Below are 26,076 nucleotides of genomic sequence, written 5' to 3' on the forward strand. Positions count from 1 at the left end.
TGGTTTTTATTAAACATAGGAAGTTCTCCCATCCCCACAGTATCATACAAATAATGATTCACTCACCTGAGCAATTCCGTGAGCCTCCTGGTAGTTGATCCTCGCTAGATTTGTTGCAGTTGTATTAATGAAAAAATATCCTGATCCTTCCTTGAGTGAAAGCTCTGCCTTTTAACCAGAAAAAGATTGAAAGCTCTAAGTTAACAAAAACAATCTTATTTGAGCATATATCTCAAAAAGAAAGTAACACATCTTTACCTTAACATTAGGATGGTTGTAAATGGTGACATTGTCCGGGATAACTTTGACATCTTCCACAAGCAACAATTCAATTGTAGCAGATACAGGGATCAATGGATCATACTATTATAAGAAGAGAGAATCAATAAAGTTAGAATACCCAATATTCATCGGTTAGAAGCTTCTAACCGGATAATAAGTAAACAATGACAATACAGTATTAGGGTTTAAACGACTCGTCATTAAAAAAACATCCGTTGCCCAAGTCTGCACTGAGTTGTTTTACTCCAACTAGTTAACATACCACAGATTTAACATTAGCTGCATTGAGATGTTCCTGCTGATAGCCTGTTGCAGTTGCAGTAATAGACGTAGTCCCAGATTCACGATGAACCAGCACAGTTTGTAAACCTGATTAAAAAGATAAAGTAAAATGCACCATCCAAATAAACAAACTATTCCATTTTAACAATATATACCAACAAACTTTTAATCATATCAATACCATGTTGTTTCTTTTGTCCATTTCCATGATCCTTTTCATTCATTTGCATAGGCATACTGAGCTCAATGCTGGCTAGGGAAAGTTTTGATGATTCCCAAATAATGCTAAGGGAGGAAAAGTTATCAAATCTACGTCCTTGCTGATCATATGCTTCCAAGTCGAGGACTGGGTTACGATAGTTTGATACAGGAACCTAGAAGATAAAAAAGTATTACAATGTAATATTTTGAAACAATTTGAAATTAAAGGTCCAACATAAAAATAAAAGTCCAATTAACTGCACTGACTTGACATGCATGTAGCAATTGCAGTTGGGTAACAGTATTGGGACTTGACTAGAAATCCAGAACCTATGGACATGTGTTTGAATCCTATCATGTGGATGGTGAAATTTTAGTTCAATCAATATCCGAAATTAAAAAGCTAATCCAAATGACCATGTAACCAAGGTCGATTATTATAAAAACTCATCTGGTTTACTAATGTTGCTTAGTGAAGGAAGTCTGACATCGCTCCCTGGCTTGGCCTGGCCTACATGTGACTCCACTCAGCAATGTGGCTGACTCTTAATTGCCCTTTGAGAAGTTAGGGATGAGCAATAAATCCTGGCTAGCCAGTGACGCCCATATCCCACAAATGGAAAAAAAAAGTAAAAACCAAGTGTATTAAATATCTGATCGGAACGTGGTAACCATTTTAGAAACATAAACAAAATATTTTTTTCCTTTATTCATTCCGTGGCGTTGGCTGGCTGGACAAGGATTTATTGCCCATCGGTCATCATTAGACTCTCAATTCCAGATATTTATCGAGTTCAAATTCCACCATCTGCCGCGGTGGGATTCGAACCCAGGTCCCCAGAATATTACCTGGGCCTCTGGATTAACAGTCTAGCGATAATGCCATTAGACCATTGCCTCCCCCCCATTGCAATCGAAACATTCATTTTTCAATTTTACAGCACATCAAATAGAGACTTACAACTTGTTTATTTTGTTGAAGCAAAGGACATGATAAATCCAGTTGAGGATTCAGGTATATCGGAGTCAAAGTGAGCCTAGATGGGGGAGCACAAATAAACTTGACAACAGCTGGTTCCACTGCAGGCAAAGTATTTTTTAGACTAGGTTTGTTCCCCACTGTCAAAGCCAACACCTAAGGGAGAAGAAAATACACACAATACATAGTTTAGAGTGACAAACATCAACCAATGGAGCTGACATATTCCTTAAATCAGGAGGGAAACAGTAGCTTTTCTTAATCAAAGATCACAAAAAATTATAGATATTACACAGACTGATTAAATTCAGCATTGTACAGACAGCATTGAAAATGTACAGACATTTTCTTGTATTTGGTCACGATACGTGAACTTTGCTGAAAAAGCCAGCATTTAATTCTTATTCCGAAAGGTTCTCAAGAAGGCAGCAGTGAGTTGTCTTCTTGAATCATATTGTCAGTAAAAACTACAGTACCATTAGGAAGGGAGCTTCATGGTTTTGACCCAGCCAAAAAACATATACAACATTCTGACGTGGGACTGAGACACGTTTTGGAAACCTGCACATGGTTTCCATGAGATTTCACAGAATCAGGAAATTCGACCTAACTTTTTTCCACAGTGGTGTTTTTGCTCAGAGAACTTCCACCCAATTTTCCTTACTTATATCTACCACTGAATCCCTTTATGCACTCAGCACTTCTGATGATGATTTAAAGAGATGGTCCTTCCCTTGTTCTTTTATATGGCAAACATTGCAAGTTTCGAAGCTTTTGTTGAAGAACCATTTACCAAGTTGCTATAGTGCATCTTTATATGATATACACTGCTTTCACTGTGCATTGATGCTGTGAGGGAGGAAATTAATGACTAGCTACTGGAGAGGGTACCTGTCCTTTTAATAATCCTTTGAATATGCCTATTCAATGACAACTGCCTTGGACTGTGTTGTGCTGCTCTCATCCCAGCAAGTGGAAAACATCCGTTATTCTCCCAAGTTGTACCTTGAAGATAGTGGACAGGCAGTGGAATAGGGAGCAGATTACCTCAGAATTCCCAGCAACTGATGTGGGTTTATGGCCAGAGCATTTCCAGTTACACTTCTGGACAACGGTAACACCCCAGGATCTGATGGTGCAGATTTATTAATTGTAATTGCCATGGAATAAAGGGGAAGGTAATCATATTGTTTCCTGTTGAAGATAGTAATTGCCTTGCATTTGTGCGTTGGCAAAGTTACTTGACACTCACGAGCCCAAACCTGTATGCTGTGCTAGGACAGTACCCCGAAGAATTCCTACAATGTCCTTTGCGCTACTTAGGATTCCAAACATTGTAGGGCACTCTCAAAAAATAAATGCAAAAAGACTAAATATAGTCAACATATTATTGTACAATTTTACAGCACGGAGGAAACTGCTGTACAGCTTAAGTTTAGTAATACAAGATACAGAGAAAGATTTTTTCTTACCTGTTCTCCCAATGCTGTACAAGTAGCTCTCACTACATGCTTAGGTTGATTTCTAAATGCTGGGGAGCTAACCAGGTGAAGAATAATACTTCCTTCATTTTCAGCTGTAAGATCTCTAAAGAACTTTGAGGGTTCCAAGACCCAGGGCCTGGGACCTCCTTCAAATAGCATATCCTTCGAGGATCCCAAAGTTACCAAGGCAACAGATACTGGATCAACAGCCTGAATTTTTTTTAAAAATGGGCAGATAAAAATGATATGGGTTATCACTATTTCAAAATTCAGATTTTCTGCAAATTAGTAATATGAATGCAAATTAAGTTTTGTGCTGAAACTTTATTTCAATGCATTTTTATTTCAAAACCATGGTTTATGAATTACAACTAATGGAAAACCATTGCTGAAATACAAGTTCTGGTCATTTGAATATTTTAGAATTACACAATATCATGCAAAAAACTAATGTTGAATCTAGCAGAGGTAACTTCTAAATATGGCAAGTACTGTATAATAAACAAAGGTCAGTCTGAATAAAAGAGGACTATGCATTTATCATCCAGAACGATAACAAGTAATGTTTCACATTAGAGTTTGTGAAAATTAACTTGACAATAAAGTGTACATATATGTTAGGAGCTTGCAGCTGTAGAGGCTTTTTTTTGTTGTTGACAGGGAGGGATTTAGAAGAAACAATGTCGTGACTTTCAAGTAGAGCAGTCAAGGGACCAAGAGTAGGTTAGACAGCATCTCCAATTGCTTGGGCCAATTAATAAGATCATGATTTGTCTGTTCCTTTGAATATGCAGTTATTAAGAATTGGCAAGTCCCAATATTTGTATTCCTTCCTTCTGTGTTGCTTGCATCCATAAATCAAGAGGAGTTGCTATTTAATAAGATAAGAGCTTGCAGACAAGCGAGTAATATTTCTTCATTCCCTGCATGGATTTCAGTCAGGTAAGTGACGTATCACTAAATTTTGCCTGAACTAGGTTTTGTACCAAGTTGACTGCAGGATTATTTTAGAACTCCACAAAATATTTGTGCAACTGATTGTTAGATACTACTACATCTCTGAATTTGTAATTAAGAACTGTTTGTTCCAATCAATAAGGACACTGGTAACTTGATGTGTTACAATGAATTCACATTCAGTCAATTTTCTTCAGTGCCCATAGTTATTATTTTGTAATCATGTTCTTAAGCTCTTCCCAATGCTTTCAAGACAGTCCAAAGATGTTCCAAAGTACCTTCTCTGAACGAAACATTTAAAATTCTCTTCATTTAGTGTGAATGTATGAGCAGTCAACAAGTCCCCTCTTAGTTGTTTTGACAAAATTCAAGTATTCATTTAATATACAATTTATAGAGCTGTTTTGACACAGATCACTTAACACTAGCCAACTTGATCAATTGTTACAACTATAATAATTTCATCATATTTAGTGGATTAATTACTTCAAATAGAACATTAATGTTAAGTAATCAATAATATAATTTTTCTCCACGCCATAATGCATCCTTTGCCTATACAATGATGTTATGTATATGCAAACCCTTTCCTTGACCGCATACATTAAAGATGAATTAAATTAAACTTTCTATCACACAAATCAACTGTTAAATCACTTGCACACAGCAAATAAATTGAGGCCACTAGCCATAAAAACTCCTTTACTACTGCTTTCTGATTTGTGCTACAGATATTGGGTCAGCACTATCTGGTCAAAACATTCACTTCTTTTTTGTCTTCTAGATCTCTACTTCATCAAAATTAAAGCAGTAGCTGGTATTTCATATGCTTCTCCTACTACCCTCAATATATGCCCATGCTACATCACAGGCTGTATTATTGACTTAGCAGTCTATTACAGCTATGTTTTTAAGAGGTCCACATAACAATGAAGGAGTGATCATGTAAAGCAATGTCATACCAGAAATCAGTATGCAAATTTTTACCTTCCATGATAGAAGTTCTACATAAAAGGTATGTTGATATAAAAAGTTGTCCCACAGAGAATCACAACACTGCAGGTGATTATTTTTCATAGTACTCTTAATTTAAGATGGGTTAGGGAGCTCCTTGAAAATCCACAAATATTTGGAAAACTGTTAAATTTCCTCATGAACACGAATACCCATTATGAACACCATTTCGGACTCGGATTGTTCAGAATCTTGGTGCCCTGATTATTGACAAACCAAGCGTTCAACTCCTTATCCTCATCCTCACTCAAGACTTCCCACTTCCAAATCTCTAACAGTGGATACCCTTTCCTCACTTCAGTCCATCGGTCCCTGAAGAAACGTCAACCTGGTCACCTCCAGACAAAATTAATCCATACTATCTCGATCAGTTCTCCATTTTCTATCAATTATCTCTGCAGCTTACAATCCATTTCATGCCAAGACCAAATTGCCCTTTGTCTTGGTGTTATTTTGGCTTACTATTCCTTAAGGATTTGAAATTTGTGGTCTAATTTTCAATTTTGAATGGCTTCACCTTACCCCCATCTCTAACCTGCTCCATCTCCATAATCTCTTCCAAACTTAGTGGCTCTGACTAGTGCCTGATGAACCCGTTATTATCAGCCGTGCTTGAACCTCATGATACTATACTTCGGAACTCCCCCCTGCAGCCTCAATTGTACCGGTTCTTTATTTTTTGTTGTCACAGCCCTTCTTAAAAATAAGGTTTTCATTTTTAAACTTCTTTCCTAACTCCTATTGAACTGGATAACAGTTTTCCTTGCACCTCAGGATTTGCCTTGGGAGAATATTAAAACTTGATAAACAAAAGCAAGATGTGTAAATTTACACAAATGGCAACACTAAAATGACTGCAACTGTGGAGAGACTCAAACATTAGGTTATGATGATTGGTACAGAGTAGAAACAGTTGAGGGGGATGGGCACAGCCATAAATACAAACCTTGTATTGTTAATACTTACTTTGAGCGGCACATATGCAACAATAGTGATGGAGGTTGTAAGGTACACATGACCATGACTATAGCTAACCACAAGAGTTGTGTAACCCTGAGCCTCCGCTTGAACTCTTATTCCACTGCAGTGTGTAGGGCCTGGGTCCAGTCTCCCTGGTAACAAACAAGTTTTATAAAAATAGCCTTTATAAAAATCTTAAAAACAAATATAGACATACAACCTTGAGATTTATACGAGAGAGGCTGGAAAAGCACTGCAGCATCAGAGCTGTCTGACCTGCTGTGCTTTTCCAGCTTCACACCTATAGACTCTGGCTTCGAGCATTTGCAGTCCTTTTGTCTCCAACCTTGAGATGCTATGTAACAATACTATATCTGATCATTTGTTCTAATATTTGGATTGGAGTGTTGAATAAACAGAATACATTTCCTTTTGAGCAAAGGTAAACTCTTCCCATTCAAGAACATATGGTAACACCGAATGAAAAAAGATTGTTTGAATATTCAAGCCCATTTGCTCCATTCAGCATACATAAGTCACTCCATGATAGATGGTATTAATATCATTTAAACAGTAGGAAATTTTTAATGGGAATTTTCTATCCTGCCATAAATTTCCCAAGTGTGAAACTGTATAAAGTAGACAGATTTATACTGATTGAAAATGGGTCATTATAACATATACATCCACCTTGGTTAAACAGGTATGCACAAATCAAACTAAAAATGAGCCCTATGACTCAATTCACTGGATGTCAATAGCCAGGGTTAAGCAAAAACACATACCACATTCTATATTGGGAATGCTGCCTCACAATTTAGCTATGAACTTTATGATGCAGGTTTCAAAACAAAGTATGGTTGGTACTAACCAACAATGGTAAAGAAACTTTACAAGCAGTCTTCAAAAGTACATCGTCCCCTCCTGATAACCCAAATCAATATTCCTTCCTCCCTGCTGAAATCCTAAAGCTCTTTGGTGGGATATGAATTTACAGACAGCAGCACCTCCAAATACTTTACTCAAACCAAAAGTCATTTGTGTGTTTTTCAGAGTTTCTCAATGAGCTATTTCAATGGGGTTGTTAGTTGGGGAAAGAAGAGAGAAAAAGGACAGCGTTAACACCAAACCCAATGCTGAGTGCACCCCAAAGTCAATAAACAATAAAGATTCCTGGCTAATCTTTGCCTCCCTAAGTTGGGAGCAGGTAGGTCAACTGTCCTGAGAAAGGGTCACCAGACCTGAAACGGTAACTCTGATTTCTCTTCACAGATATTGCCAGACCTGCTGAGTTTTTCCAGCAACTGCTGGATTTGTTTCTGATTTACAGCATCCACAGTTCTTTTGTTTTTTTTTTAAAAACTGTTCCTTCACAGTGGTGGCTAGCAATAGAAGCTGGGACCTTCCTGGCTTGCAAGGTTCAGTGGCCTGCTAAGTAAACTTCCAAACACCCACAAAAATAGTTTTCCTTGAAGATACATGACAAAGTAAAATATCTTATTGGCAATCAAGAAAAGCAGTGTAATTAAAACTAATACTAAACAAACTTGCATTACAAATTTAATTTTTACACAATGGTGAGTTACATCGTGAAAACAGAGAAGATCTAGATGACATTGACAAGGATGATTCCTAACTTGATGAACATCTGCTACTCCAAAAGCAGCAAGGATCTTGGAGCTGTTTATGTCCCTTTTGTCTGATTTCAGGAGATATAAATAGGCTGAATTACAATAACACCTCAATTTTCAGCTCAGTCCAGACCATCAAAAGAACAATAGAATCAGAAGTTACATTTTGTGCAGCCCATTACAAAATATATAAAAGACTGCATTAGTGCCCCTACTGATAAACTTCTCCAGAGTTATAATTTGGGAGTACTGGGGACACAAAATTAAACAATGTCAGATTAAGACTGGACTGAATGATAAGCTTCTTTCAAAGAGTCGTGAACCTCTGTAATACGTTATTGGCTGATGTGGTGACTGTGGACTGTGTGCGTCTTCAATATATACTTAAAACTCTTGCAATGAAGGGCAATACACCATTTGCCTTCCTAATTACTTGTCGCACCTGTGTGCTTGTTGTATTTAAGTACTCGCTTATCAGATGTGGGCATTGTTGGCACTTACTGCCAAAGAGCGCAGTTAAGAATTAACCACACTGCTGTGGATTTGGAGTTACATAGATTAAACCAGGTAAGGGTTACAAATTTCCTCCCCTAAAAGGGACTTTAGTGATGTTTACAACTGACAAACATTAGATAGTCACCATTAGGCTAGTGTTTTATTCCAGACTTTTACGGAATACAAATTTCACCATCTACCATGCTGGGATTCGAACACCTGTCCCCAGAACATTAGACTAGGGCTAATGTTACTTGTCTAATTACTATTATCACTACATTGCTGCCTCCCTGCAATTCGATCAGCCATGACTTTATTAAATGGTAGAGCAGGCTAGAGGGGTTGAATGGCCTACTTCCAGCTTACATTAAAATGCATGTACTGCAGTTCCTGCACAATCACTATTTCGCTTTCCAGTCGCGATAACATTCATATGGCCATTGATTTACTCAACAGTAACCTCATCTCCACCTTTGATGCCCTAGTCCTAAATAAAGCCATTACTCATTCTCAGCTTGGTTATTTCCCAGCTATGCCACTCACCCCTGACTCCTTAAGCCTTGCATTATGATCCTAAAAGAAGTAGCTAGAGATAGTGGATGCATTGGTTGTAATTTTCTCCAGAATCCAATGATTTTTTGGAAGTATGATGACTGAAAACTGCCAACGTGACACCCCTATTCATAAAGAGGGGCAGCAGTAAAAATCATTAGCTTAACATCTATTGATGGGAAAGTGTGGGTATAGAGTGTTGTAGTGAACTTTCAGATGGTTAAGACATTAGAGCCCATGCTGTTGGAGGTAGTATATTGGCATGGATAGAGAATTAGCAAATGGGCAGGGAACAGAGGGGAATAAGTGGCTCTTTTTCAGTTTGGTGATCTGTAGCCAGTGGGGGTCCATTAGGACAGCAACAACAGTTTACAACATACATTAGTTACTTGGAGGAAGGATGCAAATCTACGCAGCCAGATTTGCAGACAACACTAAAATAGATGGAAAGGCAAGTTGCGAGAGGCAAGAGAAACAGCTTACAGAGGGATATTGATTGGTTAAGTAAAAGGGCAAAAATTTTGCAAATGAAGTAGAATGTGGAAAAATGTGAAGTTATTCATTTGGAATGGAAAACAAAAAAGAATATTATTTAAATGCTGAAAAACTACAGAAAGCTGCAACGCAGAGCAACTTGGGAATACTTGTGCATCAGACACAGAAAGCTAACACGTAGATGCAGGAAAGGTGAATGGAATGGTGGCCCTTATTTCAAGAGGCATTGAGTGTAAGAATAGGGAAGTTTTACTGCAAATCCACAAGGTTTTGGTGAGACCACATTTGGAGTACTGTAAGCAGTTTTCATCCCCTTATCTAAAGATATAATTTTGTTGGAGGAAGTTCAGAATGATTCCCAGTATAGAGGGACTGGCTTCTGAGCAAAGGCTAAAGAAGTTGGAACTATACTTACTGGAATTCAGAAGAATTGGAGGTGATCTCATTAAGACATATAGGATCCTTAAAGGGCTTTGACAGGCTAAGTGCTAGGACAATGTTTCCTCTCCTGGGAGAGTCTTGGACCAGAGGGCATAGTCTCAGAATGAAGGGGGCAACAATTTAAGATCCAGATAAGGAGGAATTTCTTCTCTCAGGAGGGTTGACTGTGTTTGGAACTCATTACCACAGGGAGCTGTGGCACAGAGTCCTTGTGTATATTTAAGTTGAGATGGAGAGAATCTTGGTCATTAGAGGAATCAAGGGTTATAGAGGAAATAAAGGAAAGGGGATGTGAGGCATGTCAGATCAGCCATTATCCTATTGAACTGCACAGGAGCTCAAGTGGCCAAACGGCCTTCTCCTTCTTTATGACTTAGGGTCTTATGGTCATAGGTCCAACAGTCACAAACTTAATGGATGCAGCAGACAACCCTTTTCGCCACTCAACTAGATCTGACTGGACCACATAGAAATGTGACTGAAACCTCCTCACTATTTTCTAAGCATTCTGGGTGCAAAGAAAACCCTGGTTTATTTTTCTACTGCAAATTATCTTAATACCTGCCCAAATAATACACATGAAGAGTTCATGCATTTCTTTGTCACTAAAATGAAGATCATCCTACCAACTGCTGGACCAGTCCAACTTGGCTGCAGCCTTCAACATGGTTGGCCATGACATCCTCCTCCAAGCCTCGGAGTTGGATGAGATTGCTTTCACCTTGTTCCATTTTTAATCTAATTGTAGCCATAAAAAAAAAAACACCTGAAATAGCTCTCTTCCAGTTTCAACATTGTTAGCTCTGGTATCCCTCAAGACACTATTTCTCATCTATAATCTGCCATGATAATATAAGGCGGCACAGTTTTCATTTTCAAAGTTAAGACATCCAACCTGCCTAACCATGACCCCTTGACTCATTTTTTTGCTGCTAAATTAATAGTGTTTACATGTCATGCAATACAGGATACAGTGAGCAGAAATTCCTGCTATTAAATGCTGAGAAGATTGAAGTCATTGATTTCAGTGCCTGGATAAAATGCTTTTTTGGTACTAATTCAAATCCTATCCCAGGCAACAGTCTGAGATCATAAACTCACCTGCTGAAATACTCTACCATGCCTTCGTCCCCTCTAAACCTGGTTATTTCAATGTAACCACAGATAGCCTCCCACATTTCACACTCTAAAAACTTGCAATCATCCACAACTCTGGCACCTGTGTCGGAGCTCTTGTTGAATCTTGTTCACCTATCTCTGGTGCTCACTGAGCTACACTGGCACCCAATAAGAAATATCTTGCTTCAAACTCCTCACCCCTTCCCATCTCTTACAGCTTCACAGATCCCAGTGCTGGTTTAATTCTGGACTTAATGATTTCAACTGCTCCATCACTGATGGGCACACCTTCAGTTGCCTGGGCTTCAAACCATGAAAATCATGAGGCAATCTCTTGGATCGTGCTCTGGGTCAATTGACTTAACATTTTATTACATGGTCTGTTGCCATACTTTGTTTTATAAAGTGCCTTGAGACACATTACATTAAGAGAGCTACATAAAATATATTATTACTGTCAAGTACTTTACAGCCCACTCCTGTACTCCTTGAAGATTTGTAGTTAACTTGTGGGGAGGTGATGGCCTAGTGGTATTATTGCTGGACGGTTAATCCAGAGACCCAGACAATGTTCTGGGGACCCGGGTTCGAATCCTGCCGTGGCAGATAGTAGAATTTGAATTCAATAAGTTCAATAAATATCTGGGATTAAGAATCTAACGATGACCGTGAATCCACTGTCGATTGTCGGAAAAACCCATCTGGTTCACTAATGTCCTTTAAAGGAAGAAAACTGCCATCCTTACCTGGTCTGGCCTACATGTGACTCCAGACCCACAGCAATGTGGTTGACTCATAGCTGCCCTCTGGGCAATTAGGGATGGGCAATAAATGCTGCCTAGCCAGCGACACCCTCATCCACTAAATGAATAAAGAATAAAGCCTGAAAAGAATCTAAACAGATATTAACACTTTTCTTTCATTGTTCTTAAATCTTTAGAGCAAATGTTTCTCATTACCTTCTACAGTTTTGAAAATACCACGATTTTCAATTTCCACCACGAGATCAAAATGGGAGCAGTCAGTTAACATAACTTTTTCTTCTGTCTCCTCATTCATGAGACCGTAAATTTTGAGTGGTAAATCCAATATTTGCCCAACTCGAGCTTCTACCTGGCAAGGTATAAACTCCATCTGGATCGGCTCAATTACGTAAACCTCAAAAAGAGAAACAGCATTAAAACAATATTAAAAACTGAAATCAAAAACATCACAACTAAAATCTATCAAAAGTTATTATCCAGCAAAGCACTGAACACTTATTTTCAAAAAAAAAAAAGAGCACAGCATTAATTACTGGTTTTAACTTCACTAACCAGGCAACTGTCTGGAACTCAGTTCATATTTGAATAGGGCCATGGAATTTCATAGTAACCAAGCAATCAGACAGTTGCTGTTTAAAGATCTCATCCCAAAGACGATTTATCCAATACAACTTTGCTTGTATGAACTATTAATGAGAATAGTCTGAAATGGGTATTGCACTCAACTCCTTCTGACTCAACACTGATTATGTGATGTAACAAAAATTTAGCTTTACACATTGGTAAAACAAAATTGTAATCACTATTTTATACACAAATATTCAGTTTGAATTTTATTGAAATCATTCACATTTTGGTGCCACTAGCACTTTTATCTTAGTAAGAACGATGAAACAAAAATCTGATACTTAATTTAAAGTAAGTGCAAAATCATGTGCTAACCATAGCAATACTCCTAATTTTTGTAAGCTTCATTTGTTATTCATCAGATGTTTCGGACAGCTACACCAAAATAGTATACGTTCCTCATTTAAAAGAAAGCCATTTTGCATGAGGACCCAAACAAACAAACAAAAATTGGCAATATGATAAAATTTCTAACAGTCTGGTTACATTTATCCAGAAAAAAGTGATTAAGCAACGAGAACCACATACACAATAAGCTAATTTTGCAGCACTTTGAGCAGAGTTCTGTATAAAGAAACAGTTCAAGGTGATGAAAAACTTGAGGTAAAGTTTTACTTTTTTTCTTTTAAAAGGGTCTGTGCAAGCCTGGCAAAATCTTGGACCATGGAGTATTTTTACAGAATAATGCACATCTCAATCTGAACACCTACTTATTATCCAACATTAATTATTCGAGTATGCTTTTAGAAAATTGAAGCGCACACATGGTTTTTAAGTATTAAAGACACCAATCTTATCATCAGTTCATTATGTTTCCATTAGCTCAAACTAAGAATGATTTTGACGCTGGCCTGCATTGTATTTTAAATTGAAATAGCAGTGCATCACTTTAATAAAAAAAATTGGAGAAGCTCAATGGAAGTGGAGTTTGAACTAGGAACTGTCAGCGTAGTTAACTTGACACAATCCATACACAGAAGCAAAATGATCAGATTGAAACAATAGATTGAAAGTTTGTGCATACATTTATTTATAGTTTCAAACAAATTTGAAAATCTGAAGGAACCAGATTCCGCACTTCAAAACAAAGGTCATACTACGAGTTTGAGCACAATTAAGATCCATGTCATTTAAGAGTTTACTTACACTGGCATCTAACTTCTTTTGTCAAGTTTAGTTGGGTACCTATCATGCAAGTGTTGCAACTTTATGTGTTTCAACAATGAGTTTCTCAATGAGATACTGTTGTACTACAGCTACCAGAGGAGTGAAACAAACTATACAGCAACTTGCTGCTTTCCACACTTAATTGTGGGTGTCATGGGCAGAAGTTGATATTCACTGTTATTGAAATATAAGTTGAGCAAAGTGTCACTGGTTCTGCTTTTGTAGCAAAACTAAATGCTTTACTGCTTCAATTTCATAGAATCCATACAGTGTGGAAACAGGCCCTTTGGCTAAACACATCCACACCGACCCTCAGAGCTTCCCATCCCCCTACAACCCACCTAATCTACACATCCCTCAACACTACGGGGTAATTTAGCATGGCCAATCCACCTAGCCTGCACATCTTTGGACTGTGGGAGGAAACTGGAGTACCCGGAGGAGACCCACGCAGACACGGGGAGAACATGTAAACTGCACACACCCAGTCGCCAGAGGGTGGAATTTAACCCGGGACCGGTTAACCCAGTTAGCAGTGCTAACCAGTGAGCCACCATGCCCAAAAACTGAAGACGAGCAATCAGGACTTGTCCAGGGTTTGAACACGGGCTCTCTCGCACATCTGCCATGCGCAATCCCCGAAGCAAGAATCATACCCCGAGACTAATAAGCCATTGCCGCAGTAATTTATATCACTGAATCTCTACAGCGTGGAATCTGACCATTCTACCCAAGGCCACACCAACCCTTGGAACCCATCCCATCTCCCCCATAACCCTGCATTTCCCAAGGCGAATCTACCTACACATCCCTGCACATTGTGGGCAATTTAGCATGGCTAATCCACCTAGGCTGCACGTGTTGAGGGACTGTGGGAGGGAACCACACAGTTACAGGGAAAATATGTAAGCTCCACAGAGTCACCCGAGGCTGGAATTGAACCTGGGTCCCTAGTGCTGCAAGGCAACAGTGTTACCCACTGAACCACCATGCCATGAGAAACGAAGCCAGTGGGATTCGAAGCTGCACAGAAAAACCCAAATGGATTTCAAACCCATCACCTTAATCACTCAGCCACGACTACAGGCCCCGAGCCTACTGCACCTGATCTTCCCAAGCGGTCTCCCATCCAAGTACTAACCAGGCCTGAGTCTGCTTAGCTTCCAAGATCAGACGAGATCAGGCATTTTCAGACTAGCATGGCTGTAGATTAATCAAAATACCTAATTTTCTCAAACACAAACATTTTCAATTTCATAATTTCTCAAAAGGTCATGAACAAAAATATTTAAAAATTTTAAAAACATTTTACCATCATTTGTCCATAGTGTAATGGATTTTGAACATCATGTGCTTGTATTACACTCAATCCTATATCACTTCCAGTTGTCATAATCCCTTTAACTGTCACTGTTGCCACAGCCTGGTTTGATGATGACCAGGTAAAGTTTCCACTCCCGCCTTTAGCCTGTGCAAAAAAAAATTAAACATGTCGGAAAGGAATAATTATATAATGTAATTAAAATATAATAGCAATCATGTTCAGAATAATCTCATTTTAATACTTTGCAAAAATTCTCAGATGCTATATTGCATACACCTTTGTTGAAACAAAATATCAGGACATTCTAACCTTGGCCCAAGCATGAAAAGAACAGGTAAATGCCAGACATGGCAGAAAATTGACTGCCCTTCAAAGTAAGGCACCAGTCAATCAACTATGGTACTAAGGTGTTCTGGTAACATTTAAGTCAAAAGGGATCAGGGTGAAGCTCTCTAGTGCCAGACACCTGACAAAGCAAATGGTTATAATTGTTGGAGGCTAATCATCTTTATAGGGTTCATCAAGCAGTGTGCTCGGCCCAAACAATCTTCAGCTGCTTCAGTTGTCTTTCTTCACCATAAAGTCACAACCGAAATGAGAACGTTCATCCACAATTGCAGTGTTCAGCTTCATTCAGAATGAAGTAATTCACACTCTCATACAGTAAGACTTGAACAATATCCATGTTTGTGCTGATGAATAGTACACAGGATTTGCATCAAGTCGTAGACAATGATCACTTCCAAGATGAGGGTATCTCTCTACATTTTTCTCCCCCGCAGAAATTCAACAGCATGGTCATAAGAATCCCCCATCATCCTGGGCTCACCATGGACCAGAAACCCAACTATACTGGCCATATCATGGTATGGATTCTACAGGAGGTCATAGTCCAAGAAAAGTGTACAATTAGACAATAAATAACTAACACGAGTTGTCTGAGTCCCATTGTCTTTTATTAAAGCCAATCAAAAAGCCTTCCAAATACAAATTATTGCCTTCTGAAGGTAATGTACTCTATGTCATATAGTCTTCTGTAGTGTTCCAATGTGATGGTGGAGCCCAGCAGCACGGCATTCCACAGTGTCGGCAAGGTTGAATTGTCTATTTTTCTTGCATGATCTTTATTCTAGTTTACCTTTGTCCTAGCTGCCCAAGGGAAATAATCCTACTTATTGAGATTGTTCTCCAGGTTGTCTTGCTCGTGTATTTATTTCTCACTGTGATGGACATGCCACGTTTCCTGAGGTTTACTTTCAACGAATCCTCTAACCTTAATCTCAGCTAACCTTGCAAATCATATCTAAGTTTAAGCAGTAAATACATTACTTCTTAGAGATTTTACCATCATGCACCTGTACTACGTGTCCATGCCATTTAAAATAGGCTCTGAAGAGGAGTGCTTCAATTCCAGACAATTATGTTCTTCAAAGGACCTCTGCGTAGGGCACTTTGACCTTACATTTAATGCCCATGATGTTCTGGAAGTAACTTGGGAAAATGGACAAATGATGAGCATGCTCTGGCAATTCTATTTACCAACTCACAATTGATGCAAACATTTTAGGTGTGTGGGCTTCTAAGAGGAAGCTACGTTAAACAAAAGCAATTTCATTTTGCAAGCAACAATTAAACTCTCAATTGATTTCTACCTGGAGCATGGGACTTCATTTCATTGAGAACTATTCAGCATGCAATGAATATCAAAAAACACATCACATTAACAGAATAAATGCACCTTTATTGCGTACTGATAAGTTCCAGCCATCTGTTGCCAAGGAAACGTCAAAATACTTGGTGTGAGAACTATTGGATTATAAATTTCGACTTCCTGTTGGTTCCGCACAGGGACAGACAGGGCATATATTATTCCGTTCTAAAAGATAAAATGAAAAAATTGAAAATATTTAGCAAAATTATGAACAAAATTGAAATAACTGAGGAAAAAAATACAATTTCAGAAAAAGAAGGCAAAGAAAGAAACATCTACAAAGTATTTTTAAAGTTGCTCTCAGTGAATGAAACCAAAACCTCCAACGTTTACAACATCACTTCAACATATGGCTATGTTCTCACTGACGTACAAGCAGATTGAGTAATTTATACAAAAAAGCTTACTGCACAACAGCCTCGGAATCTTAGTATTCAGAATCAAAGCCCTATTTAAAAAAAAATGTTTCCAATATTTCATATACTTGCTCATAAGTTAATTAAAAATCTTATGCCCTTCATTCAGATGCGATTCCCTCAAAAATTTGAAGATTACTTATCCTTGCTTTATTTTGGATACTTTAAGAATGTATTTGTTTAAGAACAGCTTAATAGGATTGTACTGAATAAAACATCAAATTAACTACACAAATAATTATCAAAACAAAATGCGAAATCAACTAGGAAATGTGAAATAGAATGGATTTATTAGCATTTCTGATTTTTTTTTTCCTTTATTCATTCATGGGATGAGGGCATCGCTGGCTAGGCAGCATTTATTGCCCATCCCTAATTGCCCAGAGGGCAGTTAAGATTCAACCATATTGCTGTGGGTCTGGAGTCACATGTAGACCAGACCAGGAAAGGGTGGCAGTTTCTTTCCCTAAAGGGCATTAGTGAACCAGATGGGTTTTTCCAATAATCAACAATGGATTCATGGTCATCATTTGACTCTTAATTCCAGATACTTATTGAATACAAATTCCACCATCTGCCATGGCAGGATTCTAACCCAGGACCCCAGAACATTATCTGGGTCTCTGGATTAACAGTCCAGCGATAATACCACTAGGCCATCACCACCTCGTTACACAACTAAGGCCTCATTTCTCTTTTTAACTTCACTTTATAATAGCAAAGTAATACACAAAGAATTTGCATTCAAGGAAGTTTAGGTACAAGAAATTCAAATCTCTTTGATGAAATGCTGATTGGTGTAGAACTTAGAGTACATGGAAGCTTGAACCATTAAAGATATCCAATACTTATTGCGTTGGTATAAGTGTAATCTGTTTTGAATGTCAAGGAATATCAAAGAGCCACAGCTGAAAATGATATATTAACCAGATGTCTATTTTAAAAATATGGATTTATGAATAAATGGTGGTCAGAACACCGCATAGGTAACTCCTATTCTTTTAGTAATGAAGTGTGCACTTTTACATAGTACTTTTCACAACCATAGGGCATCATAAGCTTCTTCACATGCAATTCAATAGTGTTGATGTGCAACACTGTTGCAACATACAAAACACAGCAGCCAATTTTCAGCAAGTCTGATGCGCTGTCATTAAATAAATGGCCAGGTTTCCTTTCCAACCGCTGACTGGGGGATAAAGGTGGACTGGGACACCAGGAGCACTCCTTGAATGCTATTGTGGGATCTTTTACCTCTACTAGGAGGAGGAGAAATGGGCCTCGGCTTAACATTTAAAGCCAAAAGGTGATATCACTCTCAATTCAGCACTTTCTCAACACTGCACTATATGTCAGCCTAAATGATATACTCATCTCAAATGGGGTTTTATCATGACTCGGAGGCAAATGAACGAACACTGAACTAAATAAAAACCGAAACAACTGCGGATGCTGTAAATCAGGAACAAAAACAAAGTTGCAGTAAAGCTCAGCAGGTCTGGCAGCATCTGTGAAGGAAAAAATCAGAATTAACACTTCTGAGGAAGGGTCACCAGACCCAAAGTGTTAACTCTTTTTTTCCTTCACAGATGCTGCCAGACCTGCTGAGTTTTTCCAGCAACTTGGTTTTTGAACACTGAACTAAGACTGACAACTATGATTGTGTGGAAAAAAATGCTGCAAGTCCCACAGAAAAGGTCTTTAACAGCAAATTTCTTTTAACTCAACATAGAAACACTACAAAATATTTTACAATGTTATATTCTAATCTCAAGCAAGGCACAGGAATTTAAAGGTGCTTTAAATTGGCACCTGAAAAGTGACAGGTCACAATTTTAAACATTTATTGTTCTACACTAGTATGGAACACATCTTATTTTCTAATCTTCAGTATATATGAGGCATCAAATTTTATTACGTACATTGTGAGTTGATGCATCTGGATTTGGTGGCCTTCTGCACATTCACACTATATAATCATAGAAATATCCAAGTTCTAATGTGGGCGATGGATTTAGTGTTTTTGATTGAAGTTTTTTTTGTTAAGAAATGCATTTTGCTCTGAAACAACAGATGCAAAACAGACTTGTGATCAACTCGCTAATTACAAACGAAAACAGAAATTGCTGGAAAAGCTCAGCAGGTCTGACAGCATCTGTGAAGAGAAATCAAAGTTTTCATTTTTGGGTCCGTGACCCTTCCCCAGAACTGATGGTAGCTGGGACAGTGTTGGTTTATGTGCACAAGATGGGGTGGGGGGGTGGGAAGAAAGACGGTAAGAAGTAAATGATAGGTGGGGATAGAGCCCAAAAAAAGAGAGAAGAACAGTTAGACAGACAAAGGAGTGGGTAACAATCTGGCTAGGAGGGTGAATAGCTGTTAATGGGGACTGTTAGTGACCAACAACAGTGTGTAATGGCAGACCTATGTGATAACAAGGCCTGGTGTGGGGGGTTGGGGCCCAGGACATGGGAGTGTTCAGATCCTAAAATTATTGAACTCAATATTTTGAGTCCACAGGGCTGCAGCATCCCCAAGCAGAAAATGAGGTGCTTTCCTTCCAGCTTGCATTGAACTTCGCTTGAACACTGCAAATCTGTAAATGTGCAGGAGTTACACCTTTGGCGGTTGCAGGGGAAGCTATCGTGGGGCTGTTGGGGGGTGGGGGAAAGAGAGATAGAGATGTTGGGGGTGAAAGAAGAGACTAGGGTGTACTGGTGGGAACAGTCTTATGATCTTCTGGGTGTGGATGCTGGTGGAATGGTAGGTAGGGACAAGGGGCATCCTATCGCTGTTGTGAGAGGGAAGACAGGGGGTGAGGGCAGAAGTGCAGGAGAGGGGGCGAACCCAGGTGGCAGCCCTGTCGACAACGGTGCTGGTGAATCCTTGGGTGAGGAAGGCGGTGGATATTTCAGAGGCTCCCTTGTCAAAGTTGGCCTCATCGGAACACATACGACAGAGATGGAGGAACTGGGAGAATGGAATTGAGTCTTCATAGGAAGCAGGGTGTGAGGATATATAGTCCAGGTAGCTGTAGGAGTCGATGGGCTTATAATGGATATTAGCAGCCAGACTAGCCCTAGAAATAGAAACAGAGATGTAAATGAAGGGAAGGGAAGGGAAGAGTCAGGGGGTGGGGTGTTGGAAATTGGAAACAAAATCAATCAACTTTTCCAATTCTGGATGAGTGGGGGAAGCAGCACCGATGATATCATTGCAAAATCAGAGAAAGAGTTGTGGGTGGGGGCCAGAATTGGACTGGAACAAAGAATGTTCCCCCACATACTCCATGAAGAGACAGGCATCACTGGAGCCCATGCGTGTACTCATGACCAACCCTCTGATCTGAAGAAAATGAAAGGAGTTAACAGAGAAGTTGTTCAGGGTGAGGATGAGCTTGGCCAAGCACAGGAGGGTGGTGGCGGGGGTTCTGAACGATTCAGGCCTTTGCTCCAGGAAGAAGCAGAGAGCTCCGAGACCATTTGGGTGGGGGTTGGACATATAAAGGCATTGCACGGCCATGGTAAAGAGGAGACAGCTGAAGCCTGCCAACTGGAAATTCCAAAACTGGCGTAAAGCATCAGAGGAATCACGGATGTATGCGGGCAGGGACTGGACCAGGGGAGAAAAGACCAAGTCAAGGTAGGAAGAGATGAGTTCTGCGGGGCAGGAGGAGGCAGAAACAATGGACATCTGTCCGGGCAGTCCAGTTTGTGGATTTTTGGAACGAGGTAGAAGCGAGCTGTGCGTTTATTCCCTACCCCCTCCCCTGACTCCATATTCTGCATGGAAACTGTCATTTTCCCAGCTACCATCAGTTCTGAAGGAGGGTCACCGGACCCGAAACGTTAACTCTGATTTTTCTTCACAGATGCTGCTAGACCTGCTGAGCTTTCCCAGCAACTTCTGTTTTTGTTTCTGACGTACAGCATCCACAGTTCTTTCATTTTTTGATTTGCTAATTACAAATCCTGCTCCAAAACGGAAATCAAAAGTCAGTTGTCAAATCTTATGAAAACATTTTTTTGCTGTCTAGTTTGGAGGTTCTAATTGCCAGAAAATTAGCAAGGATATTAATGCTTCATCGAATTAATTGAAGAGAACACAAAATAAACTCTAACCAGCTAAGGCACAACATTTTGTACACTGATGGCTTCAGCGTAATTCCTCATTGCTAAAGAAAAAATTGGCATTACATTGCGAGGGGTTACAAAACCATAGCAACTGACCTGAGAAACCACATTGGTTAAAGCAGCATCAATTATTGTTTGACCATTCTTCAGTGCTTTTACACGATGATATGATCCATTCACAGATGTCTCCAGTATTTCGAAATACTCTTTCGGGATTTCAGTATTAATTCGGATATCCTACATTACCATAAAGAAATGGTTTGGCATAAAAACTTAAATGCAAACATGAACAATGTGCATGTATTGAGTGCTTTAAAATGGCCATAAACTATTAGACCAGATAGAAACAATTTTTAAAAAAGGTGGGAATTTGCAAAATGGAACTCTGACACAAAAACAATGCTTGTTACAAAGTCTGGTAATGTAAGGCACCTCGACAAACTGTTACAAAGCTTCCTCAGTTACTCCAAGTTATTTCTCAAAGAATTTGATCAACAAATATTTAACAGAAAGCAATAGGAAAACTCCAAATAAATAATTGGAGGATAGGCACAGTCCAGGAGTTAGGTGTGAAAATATCTCCTCGCTCTGTGTTTTCATTTTTCTAGTTTCTATTAGGTCATCTTACCTAGAGCAATAACACTTAAGATTGAAACAGACCTTTGAAATTCTTATCCTTACCTCTTTTGATGTTTACAATTTTTGGAGAAAGATTGTTTCATCAAAAATAAACTGGTTTCAAAGCTCCTTTCATAATTTAGGGAAGTAGATTTATTTGATTAGCACTTGCTGAAACCATCATGGCCTGAATAAAGCATAGAGCTATTACAAAGGAATCGAAGTAGCAGCTTGTCACAAGGCAAAGATTCCTCAACATTTGGCAGGATGATTTTGAGCTTGTTTCATGAAAGTAGCCCTTAATTCCATCTCCATTCACACATTACTCTTGACTCAGCACAAATGCCAATCTAGTAATTCACAGTGCAAAAACTATAAAGTACATGATATCTAAAAGGCTCACTATTAAATGCCAGCTCTGAAATTCAATAATTAAAAGCATACAGCTTCATGCTTGCAGTGACTTGAAAAAGGCAAATTTAAAGATTATAAAATGCTGCTGGTTTCATCAGTTGCCAAACTCCGCCCACTGCATTGTTATCAACTGAAGATTCCAGGTCAAAGTGACAGCTGAAGAGTTTAAGGAAACATCTATCTAACCAGGCATGATGTGGGGTGCCTTGCTCCAGCACATGCTAAACCTTGACACTCTACAGAAAGCCTAGACACAATTGAGGGAAAGATCAGTATTTAAACATTGTCTAAATGGTGAAATTTTCTCTATTCCCACTTTTAACTTCCAGTTTACCTATTTACAAAAATGTTTTAAAAGTGTGAGTCAATTGCTATATTATTTTAGAGTGTTATTAGAATTTAGGAAAAATGTGCAGCAACTTACACTTCTTTTAACGAGCACTACGGTCACTTAAAAAAACTGGTTAATTTAATTTCAGGGGACTTTTAGTGCAACTCATTATGTAAGTAGATTTATCATTTAATACTTACATCAGATAAATACAGTTTGTTACTTTCTTTATCATATACTTCAATTGTTAGACCATACACTTTGCCAGTCTCCAAAATCCATCTGTCTCCGGGGTGAACTGTAAAACCTGTAACATTAAAAAAAAGTTTCTCATCTTCGATACAATAATTTTCTCAGCAGACATCCAAATTAGTGGGCAGCTTCACAATATGAAATTCACAAAATACTTCCCCTTCAAAATTTTGCATCTTTCAATATAAACTTCAGATCTTGCCATAACTTCGATCCAGACTTCCACTGGTTTCTTTCACTGACATAATGAAGGAGACAATCCCAGATAGTGAAATGAAACTGTGAGCACTGCTGTCTGATTGCAAATGTCCAGCATTGCTGCAAGCTTTTACAGGCAGTGAACATTATTTGGCATGCCAAATAAAGTTCCCAAATTGGGGCATGGAATGCTTCCCTCAACCCCAAAAATATCAGGACTCACTGTAAGCTAGACAGTTCCATACACATGTACAGGAGCAGGCCTTTCAACCTTTTGAACCTGCTTCGCCACCCAATGAGACAAAGATTAATCTGATTGTAAGCCAATATCTGCCTCTCTGCCTACCCTGAGAACATCTTATCTCCTTGCTTAACAAGAATCTACCTACTTCTGCCTTAAAATATTGAAGAAATTTGCTTTCAACCCCTTTGCAGGAAGAGAGTTCCAAAGACACTCAACCTTCAAAATTTTTCTTTGCTTCATCTCCATTTAAAACAATACGGAATTTGTCCAAAAGAGGAAGCATCCTCACCACACCCAACTTGCCAAAGGCCCCTCATTGGCAGAGGAAAAAAAATATGGTACAAGCCAACTTGTGCCTGCAATCACCGTTTTCTGTAGTTTATTTTTTGTTGCTGCGAGGACCTCAAAAGGTTCATGCATGGCAGCAGCTTCCACAGGCGGGAGCCATTCACGGGCATTTCGATGAGTGCACAGAGCTTCTCAGCAGCATAGTTTAAAGGGAACATTACCTGTATTTACAGGTAACTAACAGCTAACTCCCAAAATTATCAATTTAGCAATTTAATCTTTAGTAAAATGATTTTGTAAATTTGAGTAAACATGCATTTATTGAAACCAGTACTGATTATTATGTTATTATCGCACTGCCTTATTTGTTCACTAGACTGGCGGGGAATGTACTTCTCTCAAGTATGATTCAGATAGTTTAGTTGAACTGGATGTTTGATATGATTCTCAGAATTAAGAAATGGATGGAATTTAAACAGAATCTTCCAAGGATTGATCAATTGTCCTCAACTTATTGACTTTTTTTGACCACTGTAGCAAAACCTCAGCAACTATCTGTTTCAGAAGGTTGTCACAAAGTCTTTGCTTAAGCCCATCTATCAATGACATACACTATCATAAGCTGGAGCATCCAGCCTCAGACATATATCTGGTCCATTTCCAAGGTAGGCTGAAATAAGTAAGCCAAGCAGACAACACATCATACTATGAAGGAAAATGTATTAATCAAATGGTTAACCCTGCTTAAGCAGATAAAAGGACAATCCTCTTAATTTCCCTCCAAGTGGCTACAGGAACACAATTACTCAGAATTGGAGAAAAGAACAAGATTATGATTTGTAAGGCTATGAATCCCATGAAGCCATGTGGCTTTCTTGGCTGCTAAGAAGATATAAAAGAATATACAACAGTGATAATGAGGTATTCATTTATGTATTACTTTATTTCAAAGTATTTAAAAGCTTAATTCAATCCTAGTACTAATAAAGGTTTAAAAATATATACATATACCAAATATGCAGATGTAAATACTCAAAATTGGTCTCAAAATTAGTACCACTTGGCTATAAAGGAAATGGACAAAGATCAATTCCATTCCTAGGTTACCCGATAATAAAAGAACAAAATTAAGATAGCCTACTAGGTCTCAACTCCACCAACCATACCCCTTCTCCCACGAAAAAACCCTACCCACTGACAATGAGACACTGAACTTCCAAAATGTATTTATTTAAAAATATTTTTACATATGAATCCCAATAACTTACAATACATTTTCAAAATCTAATGACAAAGAGTTTGCTCAATTGATAGATGTCCCACCAATAAAAGTTATTTCGAATACAAACCTAGGTAACGTGGCTCAACAACATAAATTGTGCAGTTTGGCAACCGGGATACACCTTGCATACGAATACCTAAATCATTTGTTAAGGTCAAGCAAGTTGAAAACTGCCAATCTATTCTCAATATAATTATTCTTAAATTTATTATGATAGAAATAGTGAAAGAGATCGATGAAAAGCAGGAGATTGGCACCAGGTAATTATGTTTGCATGAAGAGCCCAGTGCAGGTATGATGGGCCAAATGGCCATCTTCTGTGCCATAACAATTTAAGTATTTTATAGAGATTTCAAACAGAGTTCATGAATATTATACAATATCCACTAGGCCTTGTAGCCAACCTGACAGAAAGGGGTAACTCTTTAGAGAAAGATTATGCTGACCAATTCTAAACTTCATTCCAAACTCGCTGAAATGCGAAAAGATTTAAAAGCAAAAGCATCTGTTACAGCTTTGATGTTGCACACCTCAGGTTGTTTTCAGAGATAGTAGGAACTGCAGATGCTGGAGAATCTGAGATAACAAGGTTGTAGAGCTGGATGAACACAGCAGGCCAAGCAGCATCAGAGGAGGAGGAAGGCTGACGTTTCGGGCCTAGACCCTTCTTCTGAAATGGGAGAGGGGAAGGGGGTTCTGAAATAAATAGGGAGAGAGGGGGAGGCAGATAGAAGATGGAAAGAGGACAAGATAGGTGGAGAGGAGACAGACAGGTCAAAGAGGCGGGGATGGAGCCAGTAAAAGGTGAGTGTAGGTGGGGAGGTAGGGAGGAGATAGGTCAGTCCAGGGAGGACGGACAGGTCAAGGGGACAGGATGAGGTTAGTAGGTAGGAGATGGGGTGGGGCTTGAGGTGGGAGGAAGGACAGGTTAGGGAGGCGGGGACGAGCTGGGCTGGTTTTGGGATGCGGTAGGGGGAGGGGAGATTTTGAAGCTTGTGAAGTCCACATTGATACCATTGGGCTGCAGGGTTCCCAAGTGGAATAGGAGTTGCTGTTCCTGCAACCTTTGGGTAGCATCGTTGTGGCACTGCAGGAGGCCCAGGATGGACATTTCGTCTGAGGAATGGGAGGGGGAGTTGAAATGGTTCGCGACTGGGAGGTGCAGTTGTTTAGTGCGAACCGAGCGTAGGTGTTCTGCAAAGCAGTCCCCAAGCCTCCGCTTGGTTTCCCCGATGTAGAGGCGGCCACAACAGGAACAGCGGATGCAATATACCACATTAGCAGATGTGCAGGTGAACACCTGCTTGATGTGGAAAGTCTTCTTGGGGACTGGGATGGGGGTGAGGGGGGAGGTGCTGGGGCAGGTGTAGCACTTCCTGCGGTTGCAGGGAAAAGTGCCGGGTGTGGTGCAGTTG

At 39.2% G+C, this 26,076-nt stretch overlaps 1 protein-coding gene and 1 pseudogene across 1 annotated transcript in view; both read right to left on the bottom strand.

The window, feature by feature from the left end:
* nup210 (nucleoporin 210) overlaps window positions 1-26,076 on the bottom strand; it is a 116,772-nt gene that overhangs the window by 47,053 nt on the left and 43,643 nt on the right. Inside the window, exons 8-20 of the mRNA XM_048606719.1 lie at window positions 24,729-24,797; window positions 22,598-22,704; window positions 21,131-21,271; window positions 16,513-16,650; window positions 14,763-14,918; window positions 11,852-12,050; window positions 6,166-6,311; window positions 3,217-3,438; window positions 1,727-1,900; window positions 746-938; window positions 545-651; window positions 259-363; window positions 67-168 (exon numbers count right to left, since the gene is read on the bottom strand). Of these exons, the coding sequence (XP_048462676.1) occupies window positions 67-168; window positions 259-363; window positions 545-651; window positions 746-938; window positions 1,727-1,900; window positions 3,217-3,438; window positions 6,166-6,311; window positions 11,852-12,050; window positions 14,763-14,918; window positions 16,513-16,650; window positions 21,131-21,271; window positions 22,598-22,704; window positions 24,729-24,797 (1,859 nt within the window). The remainder of the gene's footprint in view (window positions 1-66; window positions 169-258; window positions 364-544; window positions 652-745; window positions 939-1,726; window positions 1,901-3,216; window positions 3,439-6,165; window positions 6,312-11,851; window positions 12,051-14,762; window positions 14,919-16,512; window positions 16,651-21,130; window positions 21,272-22,597; window positions 22,705-24,728; window positions 24,798-26,076) is intronic.
* On the bottom strand, window positions 14,543-14,661 carry LOC125485177 (annotated as a pseudogene).

The sequence above is a fragment of the Rhincodon typus genome, chromosome 16 (assembly GCF_021869965.1).
Source record: "Rhincodon typus isolate 14 chromosome 16, sRhiTyp1.1, whole genome shotgun sequence".
Lineage (NCBI taxonomy): Eukaryota > Metazoa > Chordata > Chondrichthyes > Orectolobiformes > Rhincodontidae > Rhincodon > Rhincodon typus.